The 13,108-nt window shown below is 43.6% G+C and overlaps 1 protein-coding gene across 1 annotated transcript in view; it reads right to left on the minus strand.

The window, feature by feature from the left end:
* Positions 1-1,584: 1,584 nt before the first annotated feature.
* Positions 1,585-13,108, minus strand: part of LOC141271770 (gastrula zinc finger protein XlCGF66.1-like) — an 85,815-nt gene continuing 74,291 nt past the window's right edge. Inside the window, exon 7 of the mRNA XM_073681895.1 lies at positions 1,585-3,976. Coding sequence (XP_073537996.1) covers positions 3,060-3,976 — 917 coding nt within the window. The 3' untranslated portion in view covers positions 1,585-3,059. The remainder of the gene's footprint in view (positions 3,977-13,108) is intronic.

The raw sequence follows: 13,108 nt of genomic DNA on the forward strand, positions 1-13,108 counted from the left end.
CTTCATCTCCAAAAGTCTACTTGACTATTTCATGGCTTTAGGAGCTTGGAAACTTCTGAATCAGTAGGTTTGGATGAAATGGGAGACTCATAAGGTTCCATGTCTTGTCTTGAAAGGAATGAGTTCCCAATAATGGTTAATAAACTACTATACTTAGCAGGGAAAGGGATTCAATAAATGGATCACATCAGATGACTATGAAAATTGTACATTCACAGTGAAGGCATCAAAACTATGAATTAACACATGTGGAATTATATACTTAAAAAAGTGTGAAACAACTGAAAATATGTCTTATATTCTAGGTTCTTCAAAGTAGCCACCTTTTGCTTTGATGACTGCTTTGCACACTCTTGGCATTCTCTTGATCAGCTTCAAGAGGTAGTCACCAGAAATGGTTTTCACTTCACAGGTGTGCCCTGTCAGGTTTAATAAGTGGGATTTCTTGCCTTATAAATGGGGTTGGGACCATCAGTTGTGTTGTGCAGAAGTCTGGTGGATACACAGCTGATAGTTCTACTGAATAGACTGTTAGAATTTGTATTATGGCAAGAAAAAAGCAGCTAAGTAAAGAAAAATGAGTGGCCATCATTACTTTAAGAAATGAAGGTCAGTCAGTCCAAAAAATTGGGAAAACTTTAAAAGTGTTCCCAAGTGCAGTTGCAAAAACCATCAAGCGCTACAAAGAAACTGGCTCACATGAGGACCGCCCCAGGAAAGGAAGACCAAGAGTCACCTCTGCTATCCGAGTCACCAGCCTCAGAAATCGCAGGTTAACAGCAGCTCAGATTAGAGACCAGGTCAATGCCACAGAGTTCTAGCAGCAGACACATCTCTACAACAACTGTTAAGAGGAGACTTTGTGCAGCAGACCTTCATGGTAAAATAGCTGCTAGGAAACCACTGCTAAGGACAGGCAACAAGCAGAAGAGACTTGTTTGGGCTAAAGAACACAAGGAATGGACATTAGACCAGTGGAAATCTGTTCTTTGGTCTGATGAGTCCAAATTTGAGATCTTTGGTTCCAACCACCGTGTCTTTGTCCAACGCAGAAAAGGTGAACGGATGGACTCTACATGCCTGGTTCCCACCGTGAAGCATGGAGGAGGAGGTGTGATGGTGTGGGGGTGCTTTGCTGGTGACACTGTTGGGGATTTATTCAAAATTGAAGGCATACTGAACAAGCATGGCTACCACAGCATCTTGCAGCGGCATGCTATTCCATCCGGTTTGCGTTTAGTTGGACCATCATTTATTTTTCAACAGGACAATGACCCCAAACACACCTCCAGGCTGTATAAGGGCTATTTGATCAAGAAGGAGAGTAATGGGGTGCTACGCCAGATGACCTGGCCTCCACAGTCACCAGACCTGAACCCAATCGAGATGGTTTGGGGTGAGCTGGACCGCAGAGTGAAGGCAAAAGGGCCAACAAGTGCTAAGCGTCTCTGGGAACTCCTTCAAGATTGTTGGAAGACCATTTCCGGTGACTACCTCTTGAAGCTCATCAAGAGAATGCCAAGAGTGTGCAAAGCAGTCATCAAAGCAAAAGGTGGCTACTTTGAAGAACCTAGAATATAAGACATATTTTCAGTTGTTTCACACTTTTTTGTTAAGTATATAATTCCACATGTGTTAATTCATAGTCATGAAAATACAGAAAAAATCTTTAAATGAGAAGGTGTGTCCAAACTTTTGGTCTGTACTGTATATATATGTGAAATATTCAGTGCACGTAGAATATTGCTTTTTATTTGCTTATTAGATGAAAGATATTAGTAACTGCAGATATTTTTAATTCTAATTATATAATTCTAATTCTGTATTTTTCAGACTATAAGACGCACCCCAGGTTTAAATAATAGAAAATAGGAAAAACATTTTTTCTACTAATTAAATATTCCCTGGTGTTAAGTGGAGGAGTTAATATCACTAATTGTAATGCACTGGGGTGGAGTAGGGAAGTAATATATCTATTGATGGTGTTTCTCTGCAACATGTGTTATATATACATATAGCGTCACAGCACGGACATTAATGAGCAAGCTGCAGAGCACATATATACACACACAACACTGCTGGATACTCTGCACATTTACATACACACACAGCTCTGCTACATCTGCACATTTACATACACACAGCTCTATTTATTTTTATTATGCTTTGCTTATAAGCGCCATCATATTCGGCAGCGCTTTACTGATATTATCATTGCTGTCCCTATTGGGGCTCACAATCTAAATTCATAATCAGTATATCTTTGGAGTATGGGAGGAAACACAAGCAAACACGGGGAGAACATACAAAATTTTTGCAGATGTTCTCCTTGGTCGGATTTAAACCCAGAACACCAGAGCTGCAAGGCTGCAGTTCTAACCACTGAGCCACCACGCTGTAGCTTTACTACATATACACATAAAGCTCTACTGCACATTTGCATACACATACATTGTATATGCATTAGTCCATTTTGCAGTTCCTTCCAGGCCATGTGAAAGGTTCTTCAGCTGATCCCTCAGGAGGTAAAGCGTTTGTGTAGGTCCCTGTATTTTCCTCACTTGCTCTATACCGATCACATAGATCAGTGTGGGGCAGGAGGAAAAAGATTGCTCAGTGATTGGGAGGACACTGAGCGTTCTCCTCCATCACAGGAATCTGCCTCCAGACTATAAGAGCCAATTACTTATTAGCAAAAATGTTTTGTGTTAAAAGTGCGTCTAATGATCCAAAAAATACATTAAGCTGTAAAGTAATTTCCCTTTCTCGTGTAATTATACTACTGTTATATGGTTTTTGTACAATTTGTCAATAAAATATATAGTTTCTCCCCACGTGCATTATTTTTAATGTTTAACATAATATGTTTTCTAGTAATTTATCTTTCACATTCAGGTTTGATCATGGCTTCTCCCCGTGTGGAATTTTAGATGTTTAGCAAAACAGCATTATTGTTCAAAACATTTCCCACATTCTTAATATGAACATTGCTTCTCCTCTGTGTGAATTCTCTGGTGCTTAACAAGACTCGATTTATCTGCCCAACATTTCCCACAATCTCAACATGAATATGGCTTCCCCCATGTGTGAGTTCTCTGGTGTATAACAAGGTGTGATTTCAATACAAAACATTTTCCACATTCTGAACATGAATATGGCTTCTCCCCTGTGTGAGTTCTCTGGTGTCTAACAAGGTGTGCTTTCTGTCCATAACATTTTCCACATTCTGAACATGAAAAAGGCTTCTTCCCTGTGTGCGTTCTCTGGTGTATATCAAGGAATGATTTCATTACAAAACATTTCCCACATTCTGAACATACATATGGCTTCTCCCCTGAGTGAGTTTTCTGATGTGTAACAAGGTTTGATTTCTGTCCATAACATTTTCCACATTCTGAACATGAAAAAGGCTTCTCTCCTGTGTGAGTTCTCTGGTGTATTTCAAGGAATGATTTCATTACAAAATATTTTCCACATTCTGAACATGAATATGGCTTCTCCCCTGCGTGAGTTCTCTGGTGAATAACAAGACTATATTTCTGTTTAAAACATTTCCCACATTCTGAACATAAATGTGGCTTCTCCCCTGTGTGAGTTTTCTGATGTTTGTTAAGATTATATTTTTGTGTAAAACATTTCCCACATTCTGAACATGAATATGGCTTCTCCCCAGTATGATTTCTGTCATGTCTAACAAGATCTGATTTCTTACTAAAATATCTCCCACATGTGGAACAAGAAAATCTCTTCTCTGTGTGAATTTTTTGATGTTTAGCAGAAGATGTTTCAAGGGGAAAACTATTTCCATACTCTGAAAGTGTAATTGGCTTCTTTGTTTTAAGAGAAGTTTGTTTTTTAATGCCTCTTTCCTGACTTGTAATGGCATTCAGTTCAATCGTATCCTGTGTGATCTCAAGGTCATCTGATTTAAAAATTGAAGATGTCAGTTGTCCATCTGATCTCCTGGAACAGGCATCTGCCAAGAATAAAACCAATTATTACTTTTGAATAAAATATCTTTGAAATTTATATTTTTGAACATTTCTACTCAAAAGGTCCATAGAAATGGGAAGTTATGTAGCAAAATTGAATTATTCACTAAGACAATGACAGTTCACAGTCTACTAGAAGACGTCATAGCATGAACCAATGGAGCATGGTGTTCAACTGTTTGTTCATTCTGCCTCCAAAATTTTGGAATAAAAAGAGAACAAAAAATGTTATGTAAGCGAAAATGATACTAATAAAAACGGTTACCACAAAAAACAAGCCCCCACTCAGCTGTCAAAATAGTCACTACTCATATAGATGAGTTCACGGTTTTCTTCTGCTCTATTTTTCGTCATTCGGTAACATTGGAGCTTCTACAAATGGTGTGTCATATCTCCTCTGGGATCTGCTCCTGCAGTGTCTGCTTCTATCACCAGCAGCCGCCATCATTCATTCTGCGGGTGGCGTTGGTGATGGAGGAGACATTGTAACCAGAAGTTCTGGGCGGCGCAGACTCTGTCCAGCCACTAAGAATAGGGTGGCTGGGACCAGTACTACCATCCAGTCTGGTAGTATGGGAGTGTGTGCTGTCCAGCTGGGGTAATGCAGAAGAATGATGAAAGGTGTCAGTAATTCCGCGCTCCTCCGTTAAATTAGATTATACAGGATCCAGTCCTTTTGTGATAGATTTATTCCTTTGACAAGCTAAAAACAGACGCATTTCGTGGACGTCCTGTCCACTTCTTCAAGTGTATAGCTTAAGAGAGGTTAGCAGCAGGGAACATACTGTATATACCATGGTAAGTGCAAAAAAACTGGCGCCAAAATGCCAGCAGCTTATTTTTTTTTAACCAAAACTTTACATATTCCTTAAAACAGTGTGCCTGATAGTTTCATTAGAAGGACACTCATAAAAAAGTAATGAGAGTTATATAAAATTGAAATAGACTTAAAATATCTTCCACATAAGTTATAAAGAGTAAAAAAAAAAATATAGGAGGGATACAACTGTATGAACGCATTAACAAGGATTAGCATAATTAAAGTGTATGTTCATGGTGTAACCCTGACCAGTTTATGCATATGCTTCCTATCTTGTCCGTGTCCCCATTGTCAGGATGAAATATAAATATGCTTCATGTCACCAATAAAGCCAAAGCAGTGATTAAATTAAATTAACCGCATCAAGAGGAAAGGGTATGATAGTATTTTGTGCTCCTCCTAAGATCTAATTTCACATAGTTTACTATCCTGGATAGTAGAGATAATGAAAATGGGTACTCAATGATCCCGTAAGTCAGTTGGATATACGACGGAATCTCCTCTTGTGCAACGCGTGTTGCAGTACAGTCTGAAATAGTTTTGCTCCATTAGGGGGTGATAACCCGGCAAATGAAGAATTTAACTGACATGGGCTGCTCTCTTCTATGTTTTTGATGATTGCGGATCGCACTGGCGTGTTGCGGTCCTGAGTGGGAAGAAAGCCTATGACCACACCGGAGCATTGTGGCTAGGTGTGGGAGATCACTTATTGAATGGAATTTGCGGATATCTTTTTGAGAGTGCTGGAGAGTTCAAGTAATGATGGCCATTCGTTTTTCTTTACTTAGCTGCTTTTTTCTTGCCATAATACAAATTCTAACAGTCTATTTAGTAGGACTATCAGCTGTGTATCCACCAGACTTCTGCACAACACAACTGATGGTCCCAACCCCATTTATAAGCCAAGAAATCCCACTTATTAAACCTGACAGGGTAAACCTGTGAAGTGAAAACCATTTCCGGTGACTACTTCTTGAAGCTCATCAAGAGAATGCCAAGAGTGTGCAAAGCAGTCATCAATGCAAAAGGTGGCTATTTTGAAGAACCTAGAATATAAGACATATTTTCAGTTGTTTCACACTTTTTTTGTTAAGTATATAATTCCACATGTGTTAATTCATAGTTTTGATGCCTTCAGTGTGAATGTACAATTTTCATACTCATGAAAATACAGAAAAATCTTTAAATGAGAAGGTGTGTCCAAACTTTTGGTCTGTACTGTATATACGAAAAACTTTTATATATTTTCTTACATATATATATATATTTTACTCTTTATAACTTATGTGGAAGATATTTTAAGCCTTTTCCAATTTTATACAACTCTCATTACTTTTTTAGGAGTGTCCTTCTAATGACACTATCAGACACACTGTTTTAAGGAATATGTAAAGTTTTGTTTTAGAAAAAAAAAAAAGCTGCTGGCATTTTGGCACCAGTTTTTTCGCACTTACCATGGTATATATGTTCCCTGCTGATAACCTCTCTTAAGCTATACTTGAAGAAATCGACGGGACGTCCACGAAACGTGTCTGCTTTTAGCTTGTCAAAGGAATAAATCTATCACAAAAGGACTGGATCCAGTATAATGTAATTTAACGGAGGCTCCTCAAAGTAATTTCAAAAGTGATTTGCTACCCAAAAACTAGCTTCTGTAAATTTAATTGAACACAAACGTTTTGATTAATTTGTAATCCTTCTATTTGAAAAAAGGATAAAAAAATATATATTGAAATATAAAAAAGAATGTTAGAAAAATGCTACTGATCTAAAGTAGAAATACAGTAAAGGTAATTAATAGTGATGAGCGAGCATGCTCATCACTACTTGTTACTAGCCCGAGCATCACAGTGCTCGAGATGCTCATTATACAGCGAGTATTTTTTGAATGTTCTGGCGGGAGCTCGAGTCCCCGCCCCGCATGTTTGGCGCTTTTTAGGCAGCCAATTAACATTCAGGGATTGCCTGACAGTCACTGTAATGCCACAGCCATGTTGATTGTGGCAATACAGTGATTGGCTGGCCGTATAGCATCATCCCGGAACCCTATGCTCGTCACAGTCTACTCATCAAACAGGCAGCGTAGGGAGAGGTGCTGCTCAGCAAGGGAAAGAATTGGCGCTTATTTTAAAACAGGGATTCCACACCACTATTATTAATTTCATCTACACTAACAGTACTTGTAAGGGCTCATTCTGATGAATACTAATCCTGCTGTTATCGGTAGTAGTGTTGAGCCACCCCCGTAGTGTTCGAGTTCGGTTCGGTTCGTCGAACACCCGTGTGTTCGCCGAACTGTTCGTCGAACACCGTTAAAACCAATGGCAGGCAAACAAAAACACATAGAAACACATAGAAAACACCTTCAAAGGTGTCCAAAAGCTGACAAACTGCTCAGAAGACATAACTAACACATGGAAAAGTGACAAGTACATATAGTCATGCGAAAATAAAAGAGGTGGAGGAGTAAAAGGAGGGGGAGACACAGATATAGGCATGTCATGCCCTTCTAAAATCCAAAAAGTGAGAAGCCGACATGGCCAGTCCGCTCCTGCCCGTGCCACCTCCGTGTCGCCGGGTTTGTGCCAGAGCCGCGGTGAACCCTGACGGCCAGCCCCCCTCTCCAAATACTGGTGCCTGTCCGCTGGTGGGTCGAGCGAGCCCCCCTGTGGTGGAGGCAGCTCTAAGCTTTTTAATTTAAATTGTCTCTCTAATTTGAATGAATACACTTTAAATCCATTTACAAGGATCTATTGGAGGGCAAGTCTCATGCCAGCAGCCGCGGTAATTCCAGCTCCAGTAGCGTCCACTAAAGCTGCTGCAGTTAAAAAGCTTTTATAAGGATCGAGCTCGGCTGTCCACCGCAAGGCATCCTACTGCCAGTCCCAGCCCCCATGCCTTGGGGTGCCTCCTGATGCTCTTCACTAAGTATCCCATGGTCCCGAAGCATTTCCTTTGAAAAAATTAAGTGTCTAAACTACAGGTGGTGCAGCTTGCTTAACAGCCGGGATAATCCGCTCACTAGCAGACACTGCTACTAGGCACAAAGTATTTCCTGGGCTAGATGCAGTTAAAAATTTGTAATTAGATACTCTCGTTGGATGCTGAGAAAGCATTCCATAGAGTCTCCTGGCACGCCATATATGATTCTCTTAAAAAGCTTGGGGTAGGGGTCTAGGGGACCCTTTTATAGCCAAAATCACGGCCCTGTATCGCAATACGTCACCTAGGCTGAAGATAAATGGAACTGTAGCACCCTGAGGGCTCGGTTGCTACAGACGTATTGCACCTCACCCAGAGGTGTGATATCTCACTCTCAGGTAAGGATGGAGTGTGGATCAGGACCCGACACCTGCATGCATTACACCACATTGCCGTGGGGCAGGGCGACCAATATGCCCCTGAGATGGGCACGACAGTCCCTGTCCCTGGCTGGAGTGGGGGGAGGGAACACTGAGGAAGGGGAACCCTGTAGTGCAGGAGCAGGGAGGAAGCAGTTCCTGGGTGCATTGAGAAGGGAGTATAAAAGGTGGGCACCATCTTAGTTCAGTGCAGAGAAGTCTGAGCAGAAGTGGCAGGGAGCAGGGGCTCTGCATGAGCTCTGCTCCGGAGGCGGGCCTAGTAACAGAGGCCCAGGCCTGGAAGAGGGAGAAGGAAGGAAGAGGAGCGGAGAAGGCTCCAGGAACGAGGAATGAAGGGATCCCAGGGGTGCGGACGGGCGAGTCGCCACCGCACGCCCGAATCCAACTGCGTGGAGGGGTCAGGCCAAAGGGGGAGACCGGTCCCCGAACTAGTGGAGGCAGGAAACGACCCTCAGCTAGAAACCGGAGGCTCTGACATTTTATGTGGCGCAGCCCCTCGCTACACCCGCTAGGAAGGCACCACATAGGGTCAGGGAAACTGGCGCCAAGTTTACCAAGAGGAGGCCCGAGGCAGCCGGACAGAAGTGTTGGTAAGAAAGGCCAGACAAAGGACACACAAAGGGGGTCCTGTGAAGTGCTCCAAAGTTATCTGGGAGTTGTCTGAGCCCCTCACCTGGTGAGCACAGTACGACGTGGGCAGCCGTTACCTGCAGACGTGGTCTGGATAATAAGAACTGTGAGTAAAGGCCCTGAACTGCATCACTGACTCCGTGTCGTTACTGCTGCTGCCCTGCACCATCACCCCCATCCTCCGCATACACTGCCCTGAGGCTATACTCCTCCCGTGGGGAGTTATGCTACGCTCTGCTGCACCCACAACACCAGCCTCAGTCGTCTGCCCTGTAGCGGCGGTTCACTCTGACCGCAATCCACGGGTGGCGTAGTCGGACATTTAAACATGAAAACCACATAAATAGTTCCGCCACTGGTTTGACCGCCCTGAGCCACGGAACTGGGTCGCCGCCACGAAGACTACAACCACCAGCATCCACCAAAAAGGGTCCGGCTCCGGGTGTCCCAAGGCCCAGGGGGTGCGTCAGAACATTTTCATCACCTTTCACAATCACCAATGGGACAAGGCAGTGATGTCCTCTGTCCCCTCTCTTATACATCCTAGTGACGGAGCACCTGCTCTCATCAATTCGCCATAACCCCAATATTAGGTGGATTGAGGTGGGAGGCACCGAGTACAAGTGCTCTCTATTTGCTGATGATGTCCTAGTATATATCCATCCATGCTGTTATGGCTGAAATAGATCACTTTGTTACATGGTAAAATTTTAAAATCAATGCAGCGAAGTCTGAGGCCCTCGATGTCTCCCTCCCCAAATCCATATAGGATTCCATCCAGTCCAACTTTCCCTTTGCCTGGCCCTCACAGGGTATCAAATACTTAGGAATTCCTATGCATAGAGACCTCTCCCATCTATGTTATCTTAATTTTGGGCCCTTTATTGAACAACTCCATACAGACCACGGTTGGCAAGTTAGAACTGTAAGATTCACTACGTGAACCACTGGTGTTTTGTGGAAAAGCACATGTACACTGCGTTCCAAATTATTATACAAAAAGTGTTTAGGAGTGATAAGGGAAGAATTTGTTTGTTTGTCAGTTAAACTCATTGATGGTGATGTGTGTCAGGGCTCTTTATATCACTGTAAGCAATTGCAGACACCTGTGCTAATTAGTTTGGCAGGTGTGTCCAATGAAAGGCAAGACTACTTAAGAAGGCTCTCTCACATTATTAAGCAGCCTACATTTTCTGCCAAAATGGGAAAGAAAAAGGATGTGTCGACTGCTGAGAAGCAACAAATTGTGGAGTGTTTAGGTCAAGGCATGACTACAATCAACATTGTGCGATGATCAGGATGAAGTGTCTTGGCAATCAAGAAGTATGTAGCTGATTCACAGTACACACGTGTGCGTGCTGATAAGGGCAAATTGAGGACTCTTTCCTACAGGCAATTACGTCAGGTTGAAAGAGCAGCGGCAAAAAAGCCTTGTCATAGCAGCAGACAAGTTTTTGAAGCTGCTTGTGTCTCCAACGTCCCCCGAACAACAAGATGCAGGGTCCTTCAGAGGTTTGCAGCTGTGCATGCGCCATCCTGTCGACCTCCTCTATCCACTTCACACAAGCAGAAACGGCTCCAGTGGGCCAAACATTACATGAAGACTGATTTCAAAACTGTTTTGTTCACGGATGAGTGCCGTGCAGCGCTCGATGGTCCAGATGGATGGAGTGGAGGATGGCTGGTTGATGGACACCCCACGCAAACACGGCTACAGCGCCAACAAGGAGGAGGTGGAGTAATGTTTTGGGCTGGAATCATGGGGAGAGAGATTGTCGGCCCCTTTAGGATCCCTGAAGGCGCTAAAGATGAACTCCATAATGTATGTGGATTTTCTCAAACAGCACTTCCTGCCATGGTTCAAGAAGAAGAACCGTGTATTTCACAGCAAGATCATTTTTCTGCATGATAATGCACCATCTCATGCTGCACATAAAACATCTGCATCTCTGGCTGATATGGGCATAAAAGGGGACAAACTTATGGTGTGACCCCCATGCTCCCCTGACCTCTACCCCATTCAGAACCTTTGGAGCATCATTAAAAGGAGTGTCTATGATGGCGGGAGGCAGTTCACATCTAAGCAACAGCTCTGGGAGGGTATTCTGTCCTCATGCAAAACAATTGAAGCAGAAACCATCCAAAACCTGACAAATTCAATGGACGAGAGAGTTCAGAAGCTCCTTTCGAACAAGGGGTCCTATGTGAAAATGTAACATCACCTAGAATAAAGTTTTGAGTTGAAAACTGTTTGATTTCAGTTTCTAACAACCTGCTAATGCTTATAATTTCAAAAATGACCATTTTTTTGGTCTTTATTAAAATGAAAAGGTTGATCGAAAAGTTTGGGGGATCTAAGAGTGTGGCAACCCAGTAGTCATGATTACTTCGAATTCTGACAATATGAGGGTCATGCTGCAGGTAGTGCAGCAAGAAGGCACTTATGTGCCTTGCGCATCTCGGAGCCCCAAAATTATTTTCCGGGCTAGATGCAGCTAAAAATTATTTTTAATTTTAAATCTGGTGAAGCTTTAGTATAGATGGCCTAATAGGATCAGTGCTGCACACTGCTACAAAGCCCAAATTATTTTCCAGTCAAGATACAGATAAACATGATTAGTAATTTGAAAGCTTAAAACGGTTGGTAGGGTGATTTTAACCAATCATCAAGCTTTTACTCTCCCCAGGATGACACAGGGGTAGAAAAGTCGTTTCGGATCCATGATTTGTTCATCTTTATGAACGTGAGTCTGTCTACATTATCAGTGGAGAGCCGCGTGCGCTTATCTGTCAGCACACCACCAGCAGCGCTGAACACACGTTCAGACAGAACGCTGGCTGCGGGGCATGACAAGATCTCCAAGGCGTAAGTGGCTAGCTCCGGCCATTTATCCAGATTGGAAGCCCAAAAAAAGCAAGGGTCCAGTGACACAGTCGTGGCTTCAATGTTTACTTGGAGATACTCCTGTACCATCGTCTCTAGGCGTTGACTATGTGTCAGACTTCTTGTCTCCTGTGGCCTTGCAAAGGATGGGCTAAAAAAGTGGTGAAATGATTCCGCAAAATTGATGTTACCAGCAGATACTGTGGTTCTGTTACGGTTTGAGTGCTGAACACTTGACGGTCCCACGGTTGGCAAGTTGGAACTGTGAGATTCACTACGTGCACCACTGGTATTTTGTGGAAAAGCACATGTAAGATTCTGCAACAGTCTCTGCTGATACTTCTGCATGCGTGCATCCCTTTCTATGGCAGGAATAATTTCTGCAAATTTACTTTTGTACCGGGGATCTAACAGTGTGGCAACCCAGTAGTCAGGATTATTTCTAATTCTCACAATTCGAGGGTCATGTTGCAGGTAGTGCAGCAAGAAGGCACTCATGTGTGTTGCGCATCCAGGAGCACCAAGTCCCTGTTGTGTTGGTGGCGAGGTAACAATCATGCTTCCTTTCTCTGTCCTCTCCCCCCAACCTCGCACAACAGAAATGTGATCAAGGTCTCCCTCATCTGATGAGTCTTCCATCAGTTCGTCCTCCACTTCTTCCTGGGCTCCTGCACCTTCCTCACTAGTTTGGCTGCTACCATGCGCCCTGGTAAAACCATCTCCCCCACCCTCACATGCCTGCCGCCTTGGTGCTGCCGACCGTCTGGACCTTGCAGATGTTAGCCCTTCCGCATACAACTCCTCCTCCTCTACTTCCTCCACCTCCTCTTGTGCCACCACCTGACTCCGAATTCTGTTTAACATGTGCTCCAGCATGTAAATCACCGGAATAGTCATGCTGATAATGGCATCGTCAGCACTAAACATCTTCGTCGCCATTTCAAAACTGTGCAGAAGGGTGCATAGGTCCCTGATCTGAGACCACTCCTCCAGCGTGATTTGCCCCACCTCTGAATCTCGTTGGCCCAGGCTATACGTCAGAACGTATTGCACCAGGGCTTGTCGGTGCTGCCACAGTCGCTGCAACATGTGCAGAGTTGAATTCCACCGGGTAGGCACATCGCATTTTAGCCGGTGAAGTGGCAGGCCCAACGACTTCTGTAGAGATGTAAGTCGCTGAGCTGCGGGATGCGAACGGCGGAAGTGAGCACACAGCGACCGTGCCCTCTGCAGAAGGCCATCTAGTCTGGGATAGTGGGCTAAAAATTGCTGGACAACCAGGTTCAACACGTGAGCCATACAAGGCACGTGTGTGACATTGCCCCGGCGAAGGGCCGCACCCAGGTTTGCAGCATTGTCGCACACGGCCTTCCCTGGTTTCAGGTCCAGTGGAGACAACCATTCATGAAATTGGTTCTCC

Source organism: Phyllobates terribilis, unplaced genomic scaffold (genome assembly GCF_046119375.1).
Source record: "Phyllobates terribilis strain yellow unplaced genomic scaffold, ASM4611937v1 Scaffold_5__5_contigs__length_657084704, whole genome shotgun sequence".
Lineage (NCBI taxonomy): Eukaryota > Metazoa > Chordata > Amphibia > Anura > Dendrobatidae > Phyllobates > Phyllobates terribilis.